The 27,109-nt window shown below is 45.2% G+C and overlaps 2 protein-coding genes and 1 pseudogene across 2 annotated transcripts in view; 1 reads left to right on the top strand and 2 right to left on the bottom strand.

Annotated features, from left to right (window-relative positions):
* Window positions 1-3,609: 3,609 nt before the first annotated feature.
* Window positions 3,610-9,888, bottom strand: LOC101780624 (annotated as a pseudogene).
* Window positions 9,889-11,430: 1,542 nt separating this feature from the next.
* LOC101783298 (auxin response factor 9) lies at window positions 11,431-16,862 on the bottom strand. Its single transcript, XM_004975634.3, has 14 exons — window positions 16,342-16,862; window positions 15,516-15,631; window positions 15,288-15,383; window positions 15,105-15,161; window positions 14,846-14,998; window positions 14,681-14,765; window positions 14,394-14,484; window positions 14,088-14,252; window positions 13,637-13,756; window positions 13,453-13,537; window positions 13,162-13,330; window positions 12,535-13,007; window positions 12,256-12,446; window positions 11,431-12,166 (listed from the first exon to the last, which is right to left on the bottom strand). Exons 1-14 carry the CDS (start codon window positions 16,388-16,390, stop codon window positions 12,025-12,027), a joined length of 1,992 nt encoding a protein of 663 aa, XP_004975691.1. The 5' UTR covers window positions 16,391-16,862; the 3' UTR covers window positions 11,431-12,024.
* A 9,088-nt stretch (window positions 16,863-25,950) lies between these two features.
* LOC101782892 (CLPTM1-like membrane protein cnrB) overlaps window positions 25,951-27,109 on the top strand; it is a 6,215-nt gene continuing 5,056 nt past the window's right edge. The window contains exon 1 of the mRNA XM_004975633.2: window positions 25,951-26,249. Coding sequence (XP_004975690.1) covers window positions 26,037-26,249 — 213 coding nt within the window. The 5' untranslated portion in view covers window positions 25,951-26,036. The remainder of the gene's footprint in view (window positions 26,250-27,109) is intronic.

Genomic DNA, 27,109 nt, shown 5'->3' with positions numbered 1-27,109 from the left:
AGCGTTCGATCTTATCATGGGTGGAACCTAGGTGGATTTCTTGAGAAGGGTTTCAGAGCAATTCTCTGTAGCATTGGTGAGAAATCTGTTTAGCCACGAGATCCATTGGAGTTCTAATGCGCAGAAATCTGTTTAGCCGCAAGAATAGTTGTCGAGCAGCGTTTGATCTTATCGCAGCCTGATCAGCTCGCATTTTGTTGATGTGCACGACAGTAGATTCTGTTGGCGCTGCGGTCAAGTCCACCTACGCAGGTTTGAGGCGGCACTTGCACATTTTGATACCCGATGATCCCACCTCAATCACTGAGGCTTGGAAGATCATCACTGGAGGAGCATCGGGCAGGAGGAGGAGCGGCACGAGCGTGTGCGCGTCTGCTCTGCTCGTGTGCACTTTAAATAACTTTTCAATTTAAGATTTAAATAATTTCACGATTTTAGATTCTTAATACTAAAATCGTGCGTCTATACTTTTTTAAAACAAAACATCTAAATATTAGCATTAACAAAAAGCTAGCTGCCCGCGCTATTTGCACGGTATAATTGTATAAATAACAATTAAAAAATAAATGATTTGCATGAAAATGTTTGAAAAAGAACAATAATAATATAGGAGGGCCACATCATGGGCCGTACGCAAGGGTTGTTCGTTCCCCTTTTGAATTTTTTTATTTTTCTATTTTTTTTGATTTTGCAGAAATATATAGTCGAATAAAAATTTGCAAAAATGGGCTTATACCGCTCGCTGAATCGACGGTAAGGCAAAACGCCTCAACGGTCACCCACCGGATAAGCTCCGCGTGGCACCCGAGGAAGCTCCGACGTTTGAACCGGCGGTAAGGGCCTTACCTGCTCCAGTCTACCCATGGCTCCTTGGGATGGATTTCTAGGTTCAACTAGCGAGGTGTGAATCAAGGCCTCACATAAACAAGCACTCCTGAAGGTTGTACCTTTTTTGGCACGTATGGTTATACGTTTCACTAGAAAGACTTGCCCGTGAACCGGTCCTTTTATGAACGAAGTAATCTCTTGGGACATGATCCACTAAGGCTATCCCCTTGCTTCCTTGTCCTATCCTCAATGGTTTTTAATCCTTTAGTGGGTTTATTTTAGATTTACCAAAAAAACTCACACCTTTTGGGGTTTTCCATAAAAAGCAGTGTATTGATGATATTCCTAAGAAATCTATTTCTAAATGACGCTCGATCATCGATCTAGTCATGATCGGGATCATTAATGGGACTTCTGGTTAGAAATAGTTTCAAGTCAAGGCGAGGAAGAAAATAGAGGTGGGTTCCTGAAATAAGGTTTCACGACGGCGACAACAACAAAGAGTTGCATGTTCTTGAGAAACCTCTCGCAAGGAGCATGAGCCATGCCACCGTGGCGGCTGAGGACGGAGGAGACGGAGCTGGAGGTCACGCCCACGGACCTATGAAGGCTTGTCTGGTCAACAGCGCCGTCGTAAGCTTCCACCACTCCTAGCCCCTGATGTTCCATCTCATTCTATATACTCGACCGATCGCCCAACTGAGACCTAGCTCCCTTATGTGGATGATCATGGAACAATCTGATCTCTTTTAATTTCTTTTCTGGCCTTCCAATAATCTTGTTGTCGTGCATGCGGGTAATCTCCTGCGTGGCGGTGATCCTCATCTTCGTGCGCAACGTGTACGCGTTGTTCCCCGTCAACGAGCCGTTCTCCATCTGGGGAGCTTTTGCGTGCTTGGCTGCGTACATTGTTCTATGCATCCTGCCCCTCTACGAGATGCTAATGCTACGGAAAGATCTCGTCAGCATATATGCAGCGGTGGTGCCCGGGACAACAGTAGCACTAGTGGTATGAGTAATAAGCTTGTATGAACTCATAATCTTGTAAGAATAGTGGTTAAGGCAAGGGTGGTTGATCTCTTAGAGATACCCTGGTTCATTGTGTGTTCTGAAGGGGAGGACTTTGAGGGGGACTCTTGGACAGCACAGTGTGAGATCCTTCAGTACAGGATGTTATGAGGTGCTCCTGCAGATGAGGAGCAGCCACCAGATGATGTGGAGCCAAATTTATTTGATTTTTTTTTGGATATGGTCAACCTTCAAATGTTCAACATGGTGGGCAGGACAATAATTTCAATGCGCATGTTGGGCCTGCAGATCAGTTGGGACTTTGGCGTGATGGGCCTGATGCTCAAGAAAATACCCCTTTCATTGGCCCACAACCACCACCATAGCAGCCTGAACTTCCTGACGCCCAAGAGAATCCGATGCCACCTGAACTTGAAAATGAGGCTAATAATCTTAATCCTGATGCTAATGGTCTAGATTTTGACCTTAACATGGCTGTTGATGGTGACTTAGGTGATATTGAAAATCTTCCTCAAGTTGTGGAAAACATAGAAGCTGTGGATCCTCCCCAAAATGTTCAAGTCATTGAAGCTACTAACTCTAACAATATCAGTAATCAAGGTGGCGCTTTGCATCTGGAGGGGAATGTAGCACGGGTGCAAGTTTTCATACCACAGGATAATGGTCAGCCTCTCCACATGGTCCAAGATGAAATTGATGAGCAAGACTTACTAGGAGATAACAATGTTAATGAGGCTCTAGATTAGCAGAATCTCGAGAATAATAATGACATGCAACTGGGGTTTGTTAAACTGATTCAGCCTGACTATGATCCTGTTTTCACTTATGTCTCCTATTCAGTCTTTTCAGGCAAATCCTGAAGCAGTCAGGCAATGGGCCAACTTCTTTGCTCCAGGCATGTCTTCACAATTGGTAAATATCCCGGTCTTTTGGTCTGATTTCTTCACAGCTCAGTTGCTAAACCCCTTAAGCTTTGTCTGGGTTAAGGAGTTCTTGTCTTCAGCAGCTTTGGATTATTTGCACTCCGGAAATGGTTCTGTTTCTTTCAGCATTCCTGATAAATGTCCTTCCTTGGCCAAGCCACATTGTACTGCCTTTATGCAACATAAGTTCGGTTAGTCAGAAAAATGTAAGGATATTGTCTTTGAAGGCACTCCTGTAAAGGATATTGCTAGCTCCTCAAATCAGCCAGGTTTTTCTTCTCAAGTTAATGAAACATCCCAAGCAGAGTCTATTTCACCTGCTACACCAATGAATGATATGCTCCCTAAAGTGTCTGCCACTCCTGGTCCCTGGTCTAAAGCTTTGTTGCAACAAGCTTCTAATCATAACATGGGGGACAAGGTCTTATCTGATGAAGAACTGAGAAGAAGTAAGAGATTTCATGCACATAATCAGGGTTACCACAACTGTATTGGCTGCTCTGTCAAACCTCCTAATTTAACACCATCTATCATAAGAAATCTTGGGAAACCCTTTGCAAAATAGATGGCTCCAAGCTCACTTCAGAGGCTTTAAATAAGAAGAAAGTGTTGGCTCCACCTGGTGGCAAGAAGCCTATAAAAAAAACAACTCCTGGTAAAAATGAAGATGAGGGTCACAAGAAATCAACTAAGAAGCCCAAGAAGCAGTAGGAGTGCTCTGCTGGCCAATTCTCCTCTTTTGTTATACTGGTTAGGCCTATTAAGCATGCCTCTTTGGATAATAGCTTTCATTTTTGATATATGTGTAATAAGAACAATATATGTTTCATCAGTGATTGCTCACTGCAAGTTTCAGTATCTTTTGTCTTATTATATCAGTCATGAATAGTAGAAAAACCTGGAATATTATATGTTGGAATATAAGAGGTATTAACTCTGACAAAAAATGGAATTCAGTAAGAGACAAAATTGTCGAAAGTAAAAGTGATATTGTGTGTCTTCAAGAAACTAAAAGGGAGAGCCTGGACTCTCAGTTTATAAAGAAATTTTATCCTTTGTCTTTTGATCAGTTTGAGTTTTTACCTTCTCAAGATGCCTCCGGTGGTATTGCAATTGTTTGGAAATCTGCACTTTTTGATGGCCACCTGATTTTCAGTAATGCTTACGCTATTTCTGTCCAATTCACATCTAAACTGACTTGTAGTGACTGGGTGCTTACAAATGTATATGGCCCATGTACTTCTGAAGGAAAAAATGATTTCATTCAATGGTTCAAGCACATACAAATGCCAGAGGACATAGACTGGTTGGTTCTTGGTGATTTCAACTTAATGGGAGAGCCTTCAAATAGAAATAAACCAGGTGGTGATCATAATGAAATGTTTATGTTCAATGAAACTATCACATCTTTAGGCCTTATTAAAATTCCTTTAAAATCAAAGCAATACACATGGTCCAATAAGCAACAATCACATCTACTGGAATGATTGGATTGGTTCTTTACATCGAATACTTGGACATTGACATATCCCAACACCTTAGCTATCCCATTGGTCTTGGAAACTTCAGACCACTCTCCCTGCATTATTTCTATTGGTACAGATATTCCTAAAAGCAACATATTCAGATTTAAAAACTACTAGATGGAGCATGAGCAGTTTATGAATGTGGTGTCTCATGGTTGGTCTATTCTTGTTCATTACTCTAATAAAGCTAAAATAATTACAGCACAATGTAAGAATCTTAGAAGAATTTTAAGAGCCTGGCATAAACAACTTTCAAGCCTCAAGGATAATATTTCTAATGTCAAACTTATTTTGGCCTTCATGGAAACAATTGAAGAATATAGAGATCTATCTGTAGTGTAGTGAAACTTCAAATCCATTTTATCTGATCATTTGGTGTCTTTACTACATCAACAAAAGATATATTGGAAACAAAGAGGTAATATTAAGTGGGTCAAGTTTGGAGACGAGGGGACCAAATTTTTCCATACTAATGCAACTATAAAGCATAGAAAGAACTTCATTGCTAGTCTAGTAGATACTCAAGGTTCTTTACACACTCAGCATCAAGAAAAAGCACTTCTTCTCTAGGAAGCTTATAAAGAAAAATTAGGCACTTCAAACCCACAACCCATGGTTTTCAACTTAGAACAGATCTTCCAAGCAGCAAAAAATTTGGATTGTCTTGAGGATCCTTTCAATCATGAAGAAATAAATGCAGTAATTCAGAGCATGCCCTTTAACAAGGCCCCAGGCCCAGTGGATTTAACACGGATTTTATTAAAAAATGTTGGCCCATAATAAAACAGGATTTATGTGATCTTTGTGAGTCCTTTCATTCAGGAATTGTTTGCTTACATATTATTAATGGGCCCTTCATTACTTTATTGCCTAAATTGGATGGAGCTTATAGAGTATCTGATTTCAGGCCTATTTCACTTTTAAACATATCCATGAAATTAGTGACAAAATTGCTGGCAAATAGACTACAAAAGGTGATCAGGGGTATTATTCATAACAATCAATATGGATTTATTAAGACAAGAACTATTCAGGATTGTTTGGCATGGGCTTTTGAATGTCTGCACCTCTGTCACACTTCCAAAAAGGAGATTGTTATTTTGAAGTTAGATTTTGAAAAGGCTTTTGACAGGGTAGAACATGAAGCAATGTTGACAATCATGCGTCATAAAGGTTTTGGCCAAAAATGGATATCTTGGATGCAACAGATTTTTAATTCTGGCACATCTTCAGTATTACTTAATGGAGTGCCGGGCAAAACTTTTCACTGCAAGAGAGGGCTTAGACAGGGGGATCCGTTATCTCCCTTATTGTTTGTTATTGCTGCTGATTTGTTGTAAAGTGTCATAAATGATGCCAAAAAATCAAGGATTGCTAAATTTTCCTATACCACTCCTCCATACTCAAGATTTCCCTATTGTTCAGTATGCTGATGATACTTTGGTCATCATGGAAGCTTGTCCCACACAATTACAGATCCTTAAAGGAATACTGGACTCCTTTGCTAAATCCACAGGTTTGAAAGTAAACTATTCCAAATCAATGATGGTGCCAATTAATGTGGGGGATGATAGGTTTTAGTTCCTTTCACAATCTTTTGGATGCTCAAAAGGTACTCTGCCTTTCACATATTTGGGTTTACCCTTGGGTCTTACCAAACCAAGAATAAAGGAATCTCTTCCCATGATCTCCAAATGTGAGAAAAGATTAGTGATTACATCTTCCTTTCTTTCTCAAGTTGGGAGGCTGCAATTGACAAATTCAGTTTTCACCTCTATACCTATGTTTCATATGTGCACCTTTCTTCTCCCAAAAATAGTTTATAAACAGATAGATAAATATTGCTTGTGGAGAGACTCTGATATCAATAATAAAGCACCACCAAAGGTGGCTTGGGAAATGGTATGTGTCAAAAAAAACTTGGAGGATTGGGTGTCCTAAACATCAAGACACAAAATGAAGCTCTACTTTTAAAATTTATGGATAAATTTTTCAATAGAATGGACATCCCATGGGTAAAGTTAGTCTAGGAGAAACATTATTCAAATGACAGAGTTTCTAATCATGTAAAGAAAGGATCTTTTTGGTGGAGAGTTATTCTCAAGTTGCTAGATAAATATAAAGGGTTGGGTTTAGTTAACATACATGATGGCAGGACTTGTACTTTGTGGAATGATTTTTGGGATGGCCATATCCACGCTCAAGCTTATCCCCATTTGTTTTATTTTACCAAGAAGGCTTTTATATCTGTTCAAGCAGCAAAAAGGATAGTGCACATTGAGCAACTTTTTAGTCTACCTGTTTCGGCACAAACTTTTAATCAATTACTCCTTCCGGCTACGAAGCTAGAAGATTTAGTCTTAGACAATGAGCCTGACACTTGGTCATATATCTGGGGCAGCCCAAGGTTTTCCTCCTCAAAGGTTTCTAAGCAATTGACAAGCTTTACACATATACATCTGGTTTTCAAATGGTTATGGAAATCAAAGTGTCAGAACAAACACAAAGTTTTCTTTTGGTTGGTGCTCAACGATAGATTAAGCACAAGAAATATTTTAAGAAGGAAACATATGTTTCTTCCATCATACATTTGTGTGCTTTGTTCACATGGCGTCGAAGAAACACTCTTTCATCTTCTTCTTGAATGTCCTTTTGCGCAGCAATGTTGGATTCACATTGGTCTATTTATTGACCTACAAGCTCAACCGTATGACATTATGGAAAGTTTCAAACATGAGCTACATGTGCCTTTTTTCATGGAAATTGCGGTTCTTATGAGCCGGAGCATTTGGATGAGTAGAAATGATCTCAATTTCAAATGGGTTGCTCCTTCAATGCAGTCCTGTCTTGAGTTCTTTAAGATGATTTTCCATACAATTTTTTTCAGGGTAAAAGAGGATCACAATTTTTTGATGAAACTATGGCTAAAGCAAACATTGTAATTTTCTTAATCTTCTTTTTCTCCTTCTTTGCTTCTTGATTTCCCTCCATGTATTTGTACCTTTGTTTTAATTTTAATATATAACCAGCAGGGATCTTCTCCCCTCCTGTTTTGTTAAAAAAAAAAGCTTGTATGAATAAGGGGTACACCGGCCGTACACTTCAGCATGTACTAGTAAGGCACATGAAGTAATAAGCCTTATTACAGTAGTTATTAGCTTGATAATGGAAGGAATTTTGTGTGCTACCAATGCCTTAACTTTTCAGCCCTCCTCCTCCCCTATTTTCTTAGCTACTCCCTTCGTTTATCTTTACTAGCGTAAATACCCATGCGTTGCTACAGATCCTTACTTGCTCTCTCATATTATTATTCACTTGTTCCTAATATGTTGGCTTCGCTTCATAATATATTGGCGCGTTGTCCCTAGTAGTCCTCTCTGTTTATTACATGGGACCCACACATGGAAATAAAAAAAATTCACCGTTTAACCTCCGCTCTATCCATTCATTTGATTTTCCCCGTACTCATCGTCATCCAGCCAGTCGTTGCCTCTTCATCCATCGGCGCCACCCGCATCTTACCCCATCCTCGCCATCGCCAGGTGCTGCGCATCTTGCTGTCCTGGCCATCGCCCAGGCAAGCGCTCGTCCTCCCCGTGCCTAGCCTCATTCCCGCTTCGAGCGCTAGGCCAACGCCTCTAGCCATAGAGCTAGCTGGTGCTCGGTGGTGCTGCATCGGCCGCCGCCGCCACCTCGGCGAGGTATTCCAGCGTGACGGCAGCGTCCCTCATGAGCGGCAAAATCTAAGGTGGTATCCCTAAGGTGGTCTGTGCTAGTTAGGTTTTGCCTCCTCTCTGAAACACTAGTATATAAACAGCAGTGAGAAACAGGCAAAATCTCTGATGGGCATTTGAGATCTGGTGGGGGATTGTTGAAATAATGGGCCTAGCCTATAAGTAATTTCAGAATTTCAAATAAATCTCAAAGGCCCATTAGCGTAAAGAGGGGGTACACCATCTATTAGTCCCATATTGCTAATAGATGAGGGTGTTGGGGCTTTTCCTCCCTATATATGGACCACCTCCCTCATAAAAAAGATGCAATATAGACTACTATACGGGAAGGCCTCCAGGTTAGGGTATCCCTAAGGTGGTCTGTGCTAGTTAGTTTTTTGCCTCCTCTCGCTGCTGCGCCGCCACCGTAGTCTACTCCATCCCGATTGTCGGCATGCACCGGCGATTGGGAGAGCAGGTCTCCGAAACTGTCGTCTTCAGCGATCCTGCATCGGGAGAGGGCGAATAAGGTTTTTGGGAAGCGCTCTGCGCGACTGCTCGATCGCTTCCTCCGCTTCGTCAAGTTCTTCGTCGACTCCTTCACCACGGCTCGTCTACCTCTTCGTCACTCGGGCGTCACTCGTCGTCGCGAACAACGTCAGGCTGCTGATCGTCGTCGCTTGCTGTACCCGGTAGTCGTCCAGGAGCCGGTCTTCATCAAGAAAGAAACGTACGATCTCTTATCTCAAATTATATCTTCCATACTAGCTATTATGATCTGTTGCAGTCTGATAGCACTGGATAGTATGGTAGAATGTGTGATTCTATTTGCAATGATAGACTTGTCTAGATCTTACGTAGACATGTCTAGTTTAATCTACTATCTGTTTATTGTATTCATAATTTATTTCTGGATTAAATTAAAATTAAAAGGGCTTATATATCCAACAGGTGCTGCATCGGCCGCTGCCGCCACCTCGGCGAGGTGCTGCATCGGCCGCTGCCGCCACCTCGGCGAGGTATTCCAGCGTGACGGCGGCGTACCTCATGAGCGGGCGTGCGGACGCCTCGTCCTGCAGGCACATAGCGGCCACGGCCACGGCCTGCTTGAGGTCCCTCTCCGGGAAGGCCCCCCGAGGAGCGGGTCGGCGAGCTCGCGGTACCTCTTGCCGTCGCGGAGCATGGGGCGGGCCCAGGCGACGAGCAGCTCGAGCATAGAGTCGACGGCGCGGCGGCCGGTGACGAGCTCGAGTAGCAGCACGCCGAAGCTGTAGATGTCGGTCTTGATAGTGAGGTTTCCGGCGCGCACGTACTCGGGGGCGCAGTAGCAGTAGGTGCCCATGACGCGCGGGGAGCGGTCGCCGACGGGGTCGAGCTTGGCGAGCCCGAAGTCGGAGAGCTTGGGGCAGAGGGCGTCGTCGAGGAGGGCGTTGGAGGACTTGAGGTCGCGGTAGATCACGGATGGGTGGGTCGTCTCGTGCAGGTACTCGAGGCCACGCGCGGCGCCCAGGGCCACGCGCATGCGCGTCTCCCAGCTCAAAGCGTGCCGCTCGTCGCCGCCGGGCATGAGCAGCAGGTGGTCCGCCAGCGACCCCAGCACCATGTACTCGTACACGAGCAGCCGCTGCTCGCCGTCGGCGCAGTAGCGCCCACCAGGTTCATCAGGTTGGGGTGGTGCAGCAGGCTCAGCATCATCACCTCCACCACGAACTCGCGGTTGCCCTGCGGCCCCTCGCGGTCCAGCTGCTTCACCGCCACCATCTGCCCGCTCTCCAGCCGGCCACGGTACACGCGCCCGAACCCGCCCTCCCCCAGCAAGCACTCCGCCTGGAAGTTGTCCATCGCCGCCGCGAGCTCGCCGTACGTGAACAATTATTTACAGATAACGCCGTAGAAGGATTTTTTTTCAAAATCGTCGAGAACTATTATAAGGATTGTGGGTTTATTAGAAAAAGTTAAGGAATTTTTTACAAAACAACCACGACGGTGGAAGCAAAATACCCGTGGTTGCTATGGTAAAGATCAATTATATTTCTAGTATAAATATAATAAAATAAATTCCATATATGTTCAACTAGCTTTATCATAATTTTGACCTAGACTTTATCATAAATTCCATATATGTTCAACTAGTCCATTGGCGGGGGTCTCCACCCCACCGTCGGCAGCGGAGCTAGTGGAGCGGTCTGCCGTCTGCTTTCGACAAGAAAAGAGCAGGCAATATATGGCTGAAGTTTCTCTACTGTTTTTGTAGGACGGAAGGCCGTTGCCACATGCCCACATCACAATAGCAAGAAACAACGAAGAGCGGCCTCATCTGTTTCCTCATCAGAACCAGCTAGTTGTCGTCATGAACCCTAGGATGGCCGTCATCAGTTTATCACCGTTCCCAAGCTGCACACATTTCTGCCGAACCTGACTTAAACTTGACTTGTATTTGTTCTGCAGATAATGTTCTCTGCAGCGGTGATCGGCACGCTCATATTATCATATAACACCGTGTACCTGCATCTCAAGATCGACGGGCCTTTGTGGGAAGCTCTGGAGTCGTGCATTGCGGAATCGCCGCTCTGCATGGTACCGATGCTGACGGATGCGTTCGTCGGTATAAATGCTACTGGTGGCGATGTTCCTTGTTTAAGTAAGCTACTAGTATATGAAAATGTGTGAGAGAGATGTATGGACGTGTTGGAGTGCCCATCCGTTGGGAGTAAGCTACTACTGGATGGGTATCGCGTTGGTGCTGAATTATGTTCAACGTGTCTTGTTTTGCTCATCATATCCCTGTGAATTTGGAACGGGCGAATGGTCAGCATGTCGGCCTGGACAAGATAGGCGATGCGTCGATGGCTACAGCTGACGATTCGTGTTGTAGGAAGCTCTGTTAGATGCTGAAATAGGGCTCTCACGGATTGATGATCTGGTCTGATTCGTTGCTAGGATATGTTGCTGACAGAAAAATATTTTATGCAAGCTTTCCGTGGAGCATTCAATTTATATTTTCAGACCTATCCGGAGAACCCAGAATGCGAAGGCAAACTCAAGTAACGATCATAAAGTTTGGAAGGCTGCTACATGAATGAATAAATCGAACAGAGCACCTTGTGGAGTCAGCGTAATCTGAACCAACTCGTGCAAATGAAGAGCCAGAAGCGTAACCAGCTGCTACATGAATAAATCGATCAGAGCACAAGAAGGTTTCTTCTCATCGAAGTGGTCCTGACCTGATGTTCTGAAGCAGGAGCACGCCTGACGCCTGTCTGCGTTATCTGCAATGAGGTCACAAAGGCCGGAGCACACGGTCCTCTGGTTCTCACTCCACAGACAGCCAAAAGCACAATCCAAAATGCACGCAAATGGATGATTCATCAGGCAAAGAACCGGCAGAAGAAAAGAAAGGGCGTCGAAGTGGAACTGTGGAAGGTGCAAGGCTAGGAGCACAAGTTGCACAGCATTGCTTATTAAACAGTAGATTATGTACAGATCGCTTCCACAAAGATTGTTGCTGAAAGAAACATACATCCACACCACCTACACCCTCAGGTTTCTTGCTGCTAACGATAACAATTACCAAACTGCAATCAATGCATACAAATGCCCGAACCTCAATACCAGGGCATATTGGGCAGGGCAGCCTAACGACACTATATACATTCATTACATACATAGTCCTAGTTACTAGCTAAGCAGTGGAAGGAGAGGCAAGGCATTGTCCACCTTGCAGTTGACGGGTCCTTTCTTCAAACCCGACACCTGGCGAGTATGCCATGGCTGATGGCTCCTAACCAACAGCGCAAACAAATGGGAAATGGCACAAGTACCTCTTCCAGGAGGCCCATGCTGGCCTGGCAATCCAAAAGCCTCCAAAATTCAAGGCAAATGAATGCCAAACAGTGACTTCAGCCCACGGAGCAATGATGGCATTTTTACCCCATGAACGGTAGAAAGAACAGAATTAGAGGGGCGTTAGCGAGTTGCAGTCTTTGTTTATAGACGGACTCCAGGTTAGATGACCCATTCAGACGGTGAGTTTACATCGCTCAACTTGCTGGTGTCACTGTTACCCGGTAGCTTTGACTTGGATGTCAGCTTCTTTGCCTCCTCATACGTGCAAATGTAAATTCTTTTCACCATGCTGCAAAACTCACTGAAGGAAAATGCATTGCACAGGGATTAGGACTTCAATACTGAAAAAAATGCAATCATTCATACAGAGATAAATGCAAGGGTTCTTACTTCCAAGGATCGTCCCCCACAAGCATCATGTCATCCTCATCATCAGTGTAAATGACCCGCCATTTCTTGAGTGTGGAACCTAGCTCCCCCTGGATATCAAACATCTCCTCCAACTTATGGCAAAGATCACTGTAGCCACTAAGCTTTGTCAGGTCTACAGCCCTTCCAACAGCCATTCCTTGCATAATTACCTGTGTGCACAACATTAATCAGTTATCTGATTAACCAAAAGCAAGAAAACAACACCTGATTATGAAAAATAGAGTGATAGAAAATCACCTTGGTACAGCTCCTCACTTGCCGGCTTTGGGATTCAAGAGGTGATGGCTCACTGCTAGCTGCTTGGGCATCAGAATTGTTGACATCAGATAGCTGTGAGAGCTTATCCGAGTTCAACTCTACTGAGGCAGCAGTTTGGTCATAACCAAGACCTGGTGCAGTAACCACAGGTAATACTTCTTCCTCAGCTGAGCATATATCAATTCCAAACAATCTGCAACCACCAGAACTTGGTTCTTGCTTCTTTTCAACTATGACTGTGTTGGTGCTAGCAGCACAAGAGTCAGCTCTTGTATCCCTTGCAGACCAGTAGAACTGACTGCTTAGCATGGATGGCTCATTCTTTGAATTGAAACTGACGTTTGATGACGATGAGAAGGCTGATGGAGGAATTGAAGGAAATAGCTCCCGAGCACGTTGCGGTTCCGAAAATGAGAGAGTCCGAGCTGAATCCGTTGGGGATTTCCAGAGTCCTAACATGAATAGCACAAGAGTTTAGATTCTACAGCAGGACAGCACATCATATTCATATCCGAGAATACATTAAGGTATCCATCAACTGAGCATTCAAAATTGTACTCAAGAAGCAGAGCCATATATTGTAACAAGTACTAGGGGACTCCTTACCAAAGCCTGAAGGCAGTTCTGCAACCATAGAAGGTGAAGCCAGGGGTCGTGCACGCTTATTCCTTAATGGAGGTTGAGGGGATTGCGGATTAGCTGCATCCAGTGGTTCCACTTCCCATGGTGAGATTCTATCTGGACGAAGAATAGATGAAGGCTCATCCCATTGGACCTGGCAGGTATTACAGTTTAGATTAGTATTTGGAAGACAAAACAAAACAAATGACAATGAACTACACTGAACAATTTACAGGTAGCAAACAACTTTCATTTAACCAAAAAAATCTTCATTACCTTTAGAGATCTCCAGTCAGAATCTGCCCACAGAGATTTTGACATTGCCGGCAAACTCCCGATGTCAACAATTGTTCCACTGAACCTGTAACCAGAGATAGAGATGTTAATTTTGCTCCCTGCATATATAAAATGGTTAAAATGAAAGCAGCGCCAACTTGTTGAAAGCAAGTCCAAACTTTACCTTCTTTCAGGAGCTTCATCACCTTCAAATCTCATCTTAAACCTCATTCCAACAGATATTTTCTGCTTCTTAGCTTCAAGGTACTTGTTGACGCTCACAATAAAATCAGAGCGGCTAGTTCTGGGAACAAAACAAAAGGAGCATAAGGTTTAGCTGGCAAGACTATGAAGGAAATAAACATGCATGTATTAGTGCTAATTAGGATAACCATAGTAGGCCACTTCAGTGTACTGAAAAGGGAATGGATCTCAATGCATGGTGTAGCTACAAACATTGAGCTTGTCTACAACTAAAGCAGAGTATAGAATCCGTGATTGACTCGAAGTTTGAAGCAAAGTAAAATTAGCAAATAGAATACATTTTGTCCATTATTTTTTCCTTTCAATACACAGTGTGATGCTAGAAAAACAATGCAATACAATCAAATGTATAAACAAAAATATTATCAAACCTTGGTTTGTAGAAAACGGAAAAGAGGGTTCCAGTGGAGATGGCATGGGAGGCTGTTGCCAAGACTCCAAGATGCATGCTGTGGCTTGATATGACAGATGACGGCATGTTATTTACTTGTCTCATGAGCCTCCTTACGCCAACCCTTAGCTCACCATTTTCACCTCTGCCATTCAGAAGAACAATAACTAGTAAACATAGTCCATAATGACTACAGAAATTAAGTTCATCCACAATTCAACAAAAAGCCGGGGGACAGATGCAAATGCACCAAACATCTGCATTTATCATGCTTAGGGTATTGTACCTCATGAAAATAAATGCATCACCAGCGACCAATCTTTTTGAGCTAACAAAGACACTCCAGCCAGTAGTAAGGAGATGCCTCTTGGGTTGTCCTGAAAGAAACATGGAAAGGCAGGCATGAGACTAAGAAATGGAAATGGAGCTACTGCATCAATACTCGCTGTGTGTTTATGCAAATGCCTGAAGTAGATTACATCAAATTAAGAGCCACAAAGATACATTAAGAAAGGCTATTCTCTCAAGGAATTGAAGGGATTTTCAAGCCAAGTAGTAAAGAGTAAAACTCACCTCGAAAAATGTGCCGGAAATGCCATTCGGTGCCATGAAGATCTTTGGCAACCAGTTCTTGGCAAGGTGGATTCTGAGACATGTCCTGCAGAAGGTTGCACACAATAATATATCTGGTAATTATTAAGAAATCTCTTTGAGGCATATAATGCTTCTGATGCTAACCAGCTGAGGAAGACATTCTTCAGCATGCCTCCTAAGAACAGAAAAACCGCCATGGGTGCTCGTATCTGAAGCTGTCAGTGTCTTGCAGAAGGAATGTGCAGTGCATTTCTCAGGTTCTTGTAGTTCAGGGTCCGGGCTGGTGAGTTCGCTTTGCTGATCGAGCATATTCAGGAAATAAATTAATGTTTGTGCATCTAAAATGGCAATGAAAGCCATAGCACTTGAATATCATCACAAGAGCAAAAATATGCAGACTTACATCAGCTTCTGGTTGCAGCATAATTTGAGCATAAACTTCATCTGAATCAGCTTCAGCCTGCAGAAGTACCAAATATTAAGCATAATTACAAGATTTCTCGCTTCAGTACCTAGACAAACCAATTCCATGACACACACATATGCAAGGAGGTTGCACCAGACAGATTTTAAAAAATACACTAACCCGTAGTTCCACATTGACAACACTGCATAGGATCTTGGATGGTAGGTTGAACATGGGTAGGTACTGGTCAAGCTGCTGATGTGTAGACGCCTCGAGCTATAAAAGAAATCATGAACAATTTGAGGAAAAGAAACCCCAATCAGTTAATGCATGTGCATCCGGAGGTGCCACAAAACATAAGATTGATAAAGGCAGGTTGAGAGGAAGGGTATCTAAACCAATGAGTACCTGCTCCATATGGCCCTGGGGGAAGTAATAGACGCGCTCGCCTTGTCTAGGCACTGTGACCAACGGACCGGCACACGCATGCCATAGCTCCCGGTACAGAGCATCGCTTGACATTCCTGAATAGAAGCAATTGATTTGCATCAAAGGGTCATCAGAAGAACTGAAGAAACAAAGAACATACAGAACTCGTTCGCTTCTTCACTTTATAGTTCCAACTTGTAATTGCTAATCATGAGCTATCTGAAGTATAACGAAGAATAAACTGAACAGGAGCGTATCTGCATATGGATCCACCACATCGAAACATCACCTTTGAGAAGCAGCACTGATGCTAAAGTAGCCACATATAGCAGACACCAAAAAATCAAAGTAACAGGATGTAGATTCGTTATAGGTCACTGATCCAAACTTTTCCCCATTTGAGAAATCGTGATTGGCATGCCTCTTCACAAGGAGAAACGAGGACAAAATATGAAACTAAAAATAAACAAAATTGTACAGGGCAACAAATTATGTTGGCAGAGAACAATTTTAACGAACCATCAAGAGGTGGCAACCCACAATTATTCCAAGGAAAATCGCTGGTTCCCCCAGTATTTTCGTTTACTAATACCTACTGAAATTGTGAGGATTCCACAGCGTTTTCCACACAAATTAGTCAACTATTGAAGTCCACCGAACGAACTCTATCCAGGCCTCCCAGTGCCTCAGTTCGCAAACAACCCAATTTAGCGAAACCGCAGCGAATTCAGAAGAACAAATAGCCCCGGAGGACAGGACAGTAGTAGGAACGGGAGTTCATTCATGCAGAGGCAGGAATCCAAACCTGAGGAAGCAGCCGCTCCAGGGTTCGCCACGTCCATCGCCGCGGCCATATCTTCCAAGCCGAACGCCGCTAAAAACTGGCTAGAACCCAACAAAACAGCAGCAAGCAGGACACTCCTCGCGATCTACTGGCTCGGCTCCATGGATCTGCTCCAACAACGCCCGCGGGCCGGCACACCCAGACCCTCCGCACAGCTCACTGGGCTCCGGGCGGCGGACGTCTCGCCGGGGAAGCTAGCTGACGACGCGGGCGCGGGATCCGGGTCGCCGGGGAATGGAAGGGAAGCCGCGCGTCGCGTGTGTGTGGCGTGGAGGGGGCGGCCTGAGCAGAGAGCGGGGGAGGTGTGAGCCTGGGTGGGTGGCCTCGGGCTTGACTACTACTACTCCTCCTCTACTAGCCTGGCCTCGACAGCGAGCGGCGGTCGCGGTCGCGGCGGCAAGGGGGAGGCAGGGGAGGCAGGCGGGCAGGCGGCAGCGGGGAGTGGAGGATGGTGAGAGCGCCGAGAGAGATGGGCGGGCGGTGGGTGGCGTCGTCTGGAGCCGGTTGGTGCCCGTGGCCCGGTTAATTTGTCACGGGCGGGCCGGCGGGGGCGGCTGGCTCTGGCTGGCGCTGGCCGCTGGATCGCGCGGGTGGTGGCTGGCACGGCCGGCTCCGGGTTGCCGTACCCCGTGGCGCGCCCCACCCCCCGACCCCGATGCGAGCATCGCCGTACCGTACGCAGCCGCTGCTGCCCCCCACGGCCACGGGGCCACGGCGCGAGCGAGCGCGAATCTTTCATGCGGATGCCGTGGCCCGTCTCGTTCTGCCACCTCCCTGCGTCCGACGCTGCCGAGGCGGGGCCACTCGCCGACCCGGCATGTCCTTTACGTGTCCACCTCCCGGCCCCCGCTGCGCGGCCCGGCCGGCCGCGCGGCCGTGAGGCTTCCGGCGGCAGGGCACGAGCACGACAGCGAGCCTGGCAGCCTGCGCACCCCAACATGTGCGATGGCCGACGGGCACGCCTCGCGCGGCGTGATCGGAGCCAGAGGAGGGGCTACTGCCTAGTACTGTCTGCTGCTACGACTCGGTACAAGCAGTCGAGCCGCGTGCTCCTATACTGTAAAACGTCGCTGGTCAGTCACAGCTACAGCGCGGCGACCGACGCGCCTGCACCATCCAAGAGGGGCACAGCCACAGCCACGGCCCCGGCAGTCGCCAGCACGACGCCGTCGACGGATCGACGCCGTCTGGCGCATGGGCCCCTTAGAATGAGACCTAGGCTGTCTAGCTGACTAGGGCGCATCGGCGTGTCCCTCGCTAACCCGGCATGCAACCGCGTCCTCTAGATCTTGACCAACCGCGTCCCTCGCTAACCCGGCATGTCGCGCGGCAGGTAAGGGGTAAGGCAAAGCGGAACGGAAGGGGGTGCTCGGCCGCCTCTTTCAGTCTTTCCTCTCTCCCACCGTCTCCCGCCCGCCCAACAGGCCACCCCGAGGAGGCGAGGACCAAACCAAACCAAACCCCCGTGTCGTGGGAACGGGCGCGCGCGTGCCATGGGTGCCCCATGTGGTTGCGTTGCATGTGGTGTGTGAACGGTGAGGGATTTGCAGAGTCCAACAAGGCAGCTGTGGTGGTGGTGCCCTTGTGTACTTCTTCAAAGTCAATTTCAGTGGTAAATAAAAAACCGGGCACTTGGTCGACACGATTAAAGGAAATACTACTAGTTTTATTCGAAAGATAAAAAAGAAATACTACCGGTATTGGCGACCTGAGGAACATGCTCCTCGCAACCGGATTTGGCTGCATGGTCTCTACACAGTTCGTACACCGAGCATTACAAAGTTTAGGGGTTGTTTGGGAGGCATAGGCTAAACTTTAGTCCATGTCACATCGAATTTTTGACACTAATTAGAAGCATTAAACATAGACTAATTACAAAACTAATTACATAACCCCTAGGCTAAATCACGAGACGAATCTATTAAGCCTAATTAGTCCATGATTTGACAATGTAGTGCTACATTAACTATTCGCTAATGATGAATTAATTAGGCTTAATAGATTCGGCTCGCGATTTAGTCTAGGGGTTCTGCTATTAGTTTTATAATTAGGTCATGTTTAGTTCCTTAATTATCATCCGAACATCCGATGTGAACTTTAGCCCCTGCTATCCAAACATCCCCTTAGTAGGCACCAGATGAATCCAGGGGAACGGTCTCTGGCAGCAATAAATCCGGACGAGAAAAGGATACGAGGAGCAAGTGGCGGAAAAATTCAGCGACAAAGCGACGCGGACGGAGAAACAAAGGAAAAAAGGAGCGGGGGTGACGGCCTGACGGGAACGGGAACAGTGGGGGCGGAGGGCGCGTCCCTGTCCCAGACCCCCGGCCTCTCGGGGCTTCGCGTACGTTTCCGCCCCGAACCCCGTCGATCCGTCGATGATTTCCCCGGCAGAAAACGAGTGCGAGCGCGACGTTTTTGGTTGGGTTTTCGGTAGCGGCCGGTTGGTTGGTTTGGTTGCTGCCTCCCGGCCGGAGCATCATTCTCTGATTGCTTCCGGTTTATTCCTTCTCTCCTCTTTTAGCAACGCGAGCTCGCTTATCATGCGAGTTTATGTGGCCATTTTGGTCTCGCCATTTCTGTGCCCATGATGTGACGTGCGTGCCCGATTATTGGTGCACGTTGATCGCGTGAAAACGGATCAGGATCGGACGGCCGTGCTGATACAGGCTCGCGCAAGGCGTTGTTCCCCGTGTAGTACAGCTGCAACAGAAATACAGAATTGCCACTAGATTATACTATACCGTCCAGTAAACTAGTATTACAATTTACACCTTGCGTTGCGTGTGGACAAGAGTAACGGTCAACTTAGTACTACTACAACCAGAAGGTAATCCCAAGAGTGGAACGTGGATCCTGGTCACAAGTCAAGCGCGGGGAGCTTAGTAGTAGTTAGAATAACCCCGCGCCAATCAGGAGCTAGCTTTACTCCCAACTGCCGTCCCGCGATTAGTTTAATCCTACCAGGGTGATTAAACAAAGCCAATACTTTAGTCTCCATTATTACGGCTAAACAATAGCATTAAACAATGGCGGGGGCCGACGGGTTCTCCGCCACCCGATTGGTCGCCGGCGGGGAGGCTGGGGAGGGAGCAGGCCGCAGGAAAAGGGGTCAGGGCAGGGCCAGGAACGCAGGACGGGGACGGCACCAACCCAAACCCCAGCACCGGCAAGGCTGTGCCTCAATTAGCGTCACATGCAGCGGGACACTAAAGAATTGCCGCTGGCTAATCCATCCGTTCGTCCAAACCTTGGAACGGAGGCTATTATTGTTTGTGCTGATGCTCCTGCCGGCGTGGCCTCCTGACGATCGCCAAGGGCCAAGATCCTCGTCACTGATTCCCCTCTTGATTCCGCTCGAGTAGTATAAGCGCAACTTGTTATATTATTATAAGGTATTAAGGTGGTGGTGGTATCTGTCGAATGGAATACTGTGGATCAGGGCCAAAAGCAGCACTGCAGCACCCCCACCCCCTTTGCGGGCAGCTTTGTGGAATAATCGTCACATTACGGGTACTTTGGTTGTGCTTTTCAACGATGCAAACTTCAATCTTTAAACTCCAATTTAAATATTTAAACCAACTTTTATTTGTCGAAGAACTGCTGAAACTTGTTAACCTTATGTTATACATTCAATTTTGTATGTTATAGTCCAACACTGTTTTGTAGAAATTTTCTAAACTTTGAGCTAAAGTTGGCTACTTAACACTATTTTCAGAGTTGAAATGGCAAACCTGGTACAACGTACAAGTGACACGAGACAAACACAAGTAGATGAGAGTGACGATGTGGAGAATGAGGATGCGAGAGGAGGACAGTTATGTTGAGGGATGATGAAAGTGACACGAGACAAACACAAGGAGATGAGAGTGACGATGTGGAGAATGAGGATGCGAGAGGAGGACAGTCATGTTGAGGGATGATATCATTGTATAAGCCTTTTGATGGATATTGTTCTATTTATGTGGACAAGTCACTTTGATGGATGAAAAATATAGAAAATTTATTTTTTTTCCTTTCTAAAATAGTTATTTACATACGAATTAGTGAACACATTATTTTGTTACGAGCAATTTGCATATAAACAGACACTCGGACCTTTAGGAGCATTACAAGTATTTCTTATACAGCCTACAGTTTCACAACTGTTCTAACCAAACGGTCTTCTACTTTCCTCATAGCTGCTTTCTCGCAGTTGCTTTTCTATAGCCCATCACAGCAGCTTTTTCAAAAGTCACAGCCCAACCAAACACACCGTATGTACCCTGCCTAACTGCCAAGAAACACTCGAACACAAGTCAAAAAACCAGAGTTTGTTTGTCCTAAAGAAACACTATTTGCATTTTGTTCCAGTAAGTATATAACCTTGCAAAGAACATTTCATAAACAATCAGGATTTGTTATACGTGAGACAGACATCTTCGGATACACACCTGAGCTGCTCTGCCTGCCAAAAGCTCACTCTGCGTCTGCTAGTGCATCTGTCAGGCCAGTAAGGTAATAGTACTCGTCCTAATGATTCCTTATTCGCGGATCATCCTTAGCTGTTGGAGCAATTGAACAGTCAGATGCTTGGTAGCAATATTTTCTCAAGAACTGGAAGAGAAAAGCAAAGGCCAAGATCCTCACTGTTCTCTCTTGATCCCCAATTTTATTCTTATCGGTGCTGACGGGTTTCGGATACCATGACGATCCAGCATCCGCTCCGATGTCACATGATCCAGACCCGATTGTAAGTAGCATGAAGCTTGCTATCCATCCTAGAACTTTGCAAGAAATAGATCTATCCTAAGGTTGTTCAACAACAATTTGTTCGTCCAAGGACGAGGCCATTGCCTGGAATTTCTTGGTCACAAGAAATTATAGTGCTGCTCAAGAAAAACTAGACAGGCTCATCAGGAGGAACTAGTATTATCAGACGCATATCAAGGAACGCAATTATCTGGTGCTGTGGACACCTACCTCCCTTGCACATTTTCTATAAGAGACCCGGATTTGTTTCAATTCCTGGTCGTGAAATGCACCTGAGCTTATAAAAACTGAGATACTATCAGGTAGCACATTGATTTTAGTTTTCAGGCTACAGAGCTAGTTAGGCACTCTTTAGCTTTCCCTTTACCATTTCCTGATTCTCCATTAGTTGCTTGACCAAGGCACTGGATATATATGTTGCCAGAGATCGATGCTCACCGGCCGGCACAATATCTTGTAAAGCAGGACAAAAGCAAGAGCAAATCGTAGATAGGTAACCATAAGACGATGCTTAACGCCCGAGCATTGTTATTGTGCACGCACTGTCAGTGCCGTCCACACGATCGATGAGGGTGCAGATTGCTCGATGCCTGGGATAGGCATCGGCGATCGACAAAGAGAACAACTGGCCACTCAGCTAGGCACGTAAACAAGTGCGGAGGATAAGATGCTGCGCGATTAAGCAGAACCCTCGGCCGGCCATAATTAAACTTGCTTTGCTCGTAAGCTAATAGCACGGGAAAAGGCAGAGGAGGTGGTGTACAGTGTACTGCGTGCGTTGAGGAGGCTGCATTGCCGCCAAGACGCGTGGCTCGATCGGGGATCTCTCGTTTCCAATGTGCATGGAGGATATATGCCGCGCGGTTTAATCTGTTGCTGAAGCCAGGACACCTCCAAAACACATCCACTGATCCATCATGCAGAAAAGATAGAGCTGTTGCTGAATGCACGTCCTTAGATTAAAACAAAGGAGCTATAAAAAAAATCGCACGAAAAAAATCACCCCTCGTGAAAAACGAGATGCAGAATGATGACTGGGACCGAGCGCTGCAGAGACACCGGGCCTGGAGCCCTGGATCGCCTTGAGCTGCATCTTCGTTGCTTGCTCGTTCGGCTGCCTCGTCAGCCCACAGTGCCATCCTCGTCATCAGCATGAGCATCCTCTCCGCAGAGAGCCGTGCATCTCCATTCTCCACTGCCATCATCATTGCCTCCCGATCTGTGATGGCTCGGTTGGATTTTGTGCTTGCTTCGTGCCGCAAGGCAAACTAAACTATTGGAGCGGCATCCGTTAAGACGACGTGGAATTCGTCTACCGGCTTTCAGATGAAAAACATGGTGGCTAGGCAGAGCAGCTAGATAGCCTGGTAGCCTCGCAGGCGTTTAACAACAACAGCTACGGGGATCAGATGCCATGCTTTTCGCCCGCGCCACGCACAATGGCAGAAGAAACTTACTACAACGTGTGAAATCCAAGGAGGTCTTGCTTTCCCAATTTTCCATAGTGTTGCAGTCACGGGCTCCGTTTCAACATACTTGCTTGGACTTTTGAGCCCAAGAGCTAGCCGACGAGACGACGGCCCAGCTGGACCTGCTCTCGGCCTTAATTTCAATGGAACTCGAAATGGGCCTCGCTGTAGTTGCTGATGACGCGATAAGCAGTGGAAGATGAAAAGGAGAACACGGCCTCGACGGCTCGACGTCATCGAGAGTCCTTTGCGGGCCCCAGATGCTCCAGCACGCAAAATATCTCTCTGCCGAGCTCAGATTCGCACATGTGGGTCCCTCCTGCTAAAGGAAACTGCTGCTGGAGACACCCGGAGAGCTACGATTATTTTTCCAATAGATCTAAGATCTACACGAATTTTCTGTTCACGAAAGACCTACACGAACTGTTAAAGTACAATGTGCATCCTTCTTCCAGTAGAAATTGATCAGTCTCTACATTCTGCGTCGACAAATTTCTAAAATTCTAATCCTCGCTACTAACCATGATTCAATTTCAAATACCTACACAAATTCTTTAACCGGACAGATATCCCATAAGTTCATCTGATTTGGGAGAAGCATTACTGGTAGACTGCCAGGACGGGTAAGAAAAGGATTCTTTTGGTGGAGAGATATTGTCAAGCTTATGGACAAATTTAAGGGCTTAGCGTCAGTAACAGTTCATAATGGAGGAACATGCTTTTGGCATAATTTGTGGAACAATAAGGTTCCTGCTCAAGTCTATCCACAACTTTACTCCTTCACTAAAAAGGAAGACATATCTATCAGACAGGCTTATGTGCTATCAGATTTACAACAGCTCTTTAATTTGCCTCTAACAGCCCTAGCCATGGATCAATTACTACAACTAGTTGCCGATTTGGATTTTATCTCAATAAATGATGAGCAAGACTGTTGGACATATATTTGGGGCAATCAACATTTCTCCTCATCAAAAGCTTATAGAGCACTTTCAGGACATCACCATGTTCATTCAGTTTTTCGGTGGCTTTGAAAATCTAAATGCCAAAGTAAACATAAATTCTTTTTTTGTTACTTCTCAATGACAGATTGAGTACAAGAAATGTTCTCCGAAGGAAACATATGGATTTGCCCTCTTACTCTTGTGTCCTATGCACGCATAACAGAGAGGAAACCTTGTTCCATCTTCTCCTTGAGTGTCCTTTTGCTCAGGAATGTTGGATCAATATAAGCCTGTTTGCAAACTTGTCACCCTACAATATCCTCAATAGCTTCAGAATTCAGCTTCAAGTCAAGTTCTTTATGGAAATCATTATTCTCATGAGTTGGTGTATTTGGATGGAAAGGAATGGCTGGATATTCAGAGGAATCACTCCATCAGTTCATAGTGCTATGCTGCGTTTCAAGACTGTCTTTACGCAGGTTATCCTTCGCGTAAAAGAGGAATGGAAGCAATCAATGTTGGAATGGTTAGAGCATATATTGTAATCTTTTTGATTTTTTTCTTTTCCTTCTTTATTTCTTGAGTTGTACTGGACAGTTTGTGTGTCCCTCTTTTCTTATTTTTAGTATATAACCAGCAGGGGACCTTCCCCTCCTCTTTCATAAAAAAAACAATGATTCAATTTTAGGTGTGTGGGTTTGGGTTGGGGGATAGATGATGTAGTCCCTTAACAAGTTATTATATTGCATAGCTTCTTGCAGGGTACCCTACTCGTTTGTAATATGGTATATCCAAACTTGCATGTTCGTTGACCATTATTTTCTTAGCATATTCCTTACAGATATTAAAATAAGCGATAATGGCATAGAAAACAAACCTACAAATGCATCCATTGTTTTCAAATTTTATTGTGATAAGATTAAATCACTAAATACCTTTTTTGTCAGGTGATACTACTGAAGTTTGACCGCTTAAAGAAATACATAAATTCACAAATAATATCTCTATACAACATTAGATAAGTTACCGCAAGTGCATTACAAATGATTTTTTAGATATCTAACTTTGAAAAGAGTAAAGTGTACGGCTGTGTAACTTAGGTCTTCATACTCTTAAAATGCATATCTGACTCCCTAAACTTGAACTCGGGTGTCATTTAGGTCCCTATGCTCTCGGAATGCAGCTCTAGCCCCTTAAACTTGGCTTCGGATGTCATCTAGGTCCATATACTCTCTAAAAGCATCCGTCATCTCAATTAAATTGATGAAAACTTATTTTTACATAGATATAATTTAATTATAGTTAAATAAAGTGAATTTCAACTCAACGCGTGTGGAGAATATTTGATGTGCTGAATCCAGAAAGACTTTTGCTTGGGGGGCAATATCTTTACTTGCTAGGTGCGCATGTATTATTCTTGGAAAATTGTTCAAATTTGAATAACACGTAGTTGCACTTACTAAACTAAAACTAGAGGTTTATAAGATAAATTACTAGATGAATATTAGGAGAAGCTGAAGGGGCTATAAAACAAGTCAGAAATGTGACAATGAAAGTAATGGCTTGCTTGAAAGTACAAACTTTGATCTTATCATGTTGTATTAGCAGGATGACACTGAATTTCAAGAGTTTATGAATCTATATGACACCCGAAGCTAAGTTTAAGGAGTAAGATATGCATTTTGAGAGTACAGGGACCTAAGTGACATATGAGCTCAAGTTTAAGAAGCTAGATATGCATTTTAAGAGTATGGAGCATACATTTTGTAGTTTTTGAAGGTACATATGCTTTTACCTAGATATATCCACTTTTGGGACCTTGATCCACATACTCCAATTATCCAAGAATAGATTGTGTAACAAGATATACACATTTTGCCCCATGATTCTAGAACAAAGCTGTTTCGTCATTTCAACTATCAACAAAATCCTACAAATAACCATAACCATTTTCACTTCCTAAAAAGACCATATCCATTTTCAAATAGTGCTTACCTAATCATTGATGTGGTGACGCAAGCATGGCACACACTAAGCTCGAATAGAAATTCGCATAACAGTGACGGTTTAACCATAGTTGATTTTAGTTTACACGCTCATGACTTTTTTCTTCCGTGTACGTTTAGCATTTTGCTTCCTATCACGACGGCAACTTGCCTCGTGTGCGCAAATCCCAGCTGCAGCATATAGTTAGCCTAATCACTCGCACACACCTAAAGTTTTTAACAATTACGTCTGGATCCAACTATCACAGACAAAAAGAACCCAAACGGGCAAACGGCGTCTCCACGACCAGGGACTCTCCAAAAACAGATAATTACAACTCAACTCAAGCCCTTATCTGCAAATAACACCATAAAGTAACCCAAAACTGTCCCAGTTAAAAATCCCCGAAGACTCACGCGATCGAAAAAAACAGAACCCAAAAACCTCGTCTACATTCGCATCTCGCCGCCCCTCCTCCTCGCTCCGATCCAGCTCGCCGGCGGCGATGTCGCAGCCGGCGGCAGAGGTGGCCGCGGCGGCGCAGCCGCAGGGGCGCGGCCCCGCGGGGCGGCAGGGCGGCGGCCTGGGGCAGAGCATCACCGGCATCGTGCGGATGGCGGTGTTCTGGTACTTCGCGGCCAAGTTCTTCGGGCCAAAGCGCCCTCCGGCGGAACCGGGGATGCTCATGTCCAACCTCTTCCAGAAGGGCGAGCCAATGGTGAGAACGCCCTCGTCCCTCTTGGTTGTGTGCAGGATTTTGGTTCGAAGATGCGTCTTAGGTCTGTATCGCGGTTCGCTCGTCAGTAGGTTTAGGTTGTGTAGTGCGGGTAATTCGAAGTGTTTGCTCTGATGCCAAGGTAATTTAGGGTTTTATTCCGTCTTTTTTTTGGTTGCTGTGATCCGTAAGCTGTATCGTTATAGCTTGCGGGCGATGTTTTCAAGAGAGAGCTGTGTGGTTGTTTAGTAGCTACGATCCAGGTTTTGCAGTGCAAGAAGGATATTTTTGAGCCTGGAGATTATGTAAAGTATTGATGCTCTGCAGCATTATTCGTTATATGGTGATAGTCTGACAGAGAAGATAACACCTCACGGGTTTAATTGGATCTCAGGAGGCTAAGTTAAGGGCTGTTCACGGTTTTCTGGACTAGTTTTTTTTTTGTGATTTTGTTCATGACTAGATGCCACTGAATTCAAGTATCTGTGAATTTTGGTAATGACCGGATGCCACTGAATTCAATAAGTTGTGTGACAGTGTGAGCATGTATGTGCAGTATATTGGTGCCGTGGTGATTGAATTGTTTCACTGTTTAGGTTAGGGTTTTCGACTTTTTTGGGGGGTGGGGGTGGGGTGGGGGGGGGGGGTTGTCTAAGTTATAACTGGGTCTAAGGCCGGGCGAAATCATCTACTCGTACACCTGCAGCGGAAGGTCCCCAAGGCCACAAGCATGCTCGGGAACATGGTGCTTGTTGATCCTGACCATTGGGAAACAAAAACATGGTTATAAAAATTCCCCCTCGAAGTTTCAGGGATTTTGCGCATCCGCCTATGCGTTGAAGACCTAGATAGATTTTTAAATT

This window comes from Setaria italica, chromosome VII, assembly GCF_000263155.2.
Source record: "Setaria italica strain Yugu1 chromosome VII, Setaria_italica_v2.0, whole genome shotgun sequence".
Classification (NCBI taxonomy): Eukaryota; Viridiplantae; Streptophyta; class Magnoliopsida; order Poales; family Poaceae; genus Setaria; species Setaria italica.
Note: the sequence above shows the minus strand (reverse complement) of the source record. Positions and strands in the feature narration are given on the sequence as shown.

Excerpts from the sequence above, each read along its gene's own strand:
- LOC101783298 (XM_004975634.3), bottom strand. The coding sequence starts at position 16,390 with ATGGCCGCGGCGATGGACGTGGCGAACCCTGGAGCGGCTGCTTCCTCA. Across the intron at positions 15,162-15,287 it reads TTGTCAATGTGGAACTACGG|GCTGAAGCTGATTCAGATGA; the intron begins GTTAGTGTATTT and ends GTACTTCTGCAG. Across the intron at positions 13,538-13,636 it reads GATGAAGCTCCTGAAAGAAG|GTTCAGTGGAACAATTGTTG; the intron begins GTAAAGTTTGGA and ends CTCTGGTTACAG.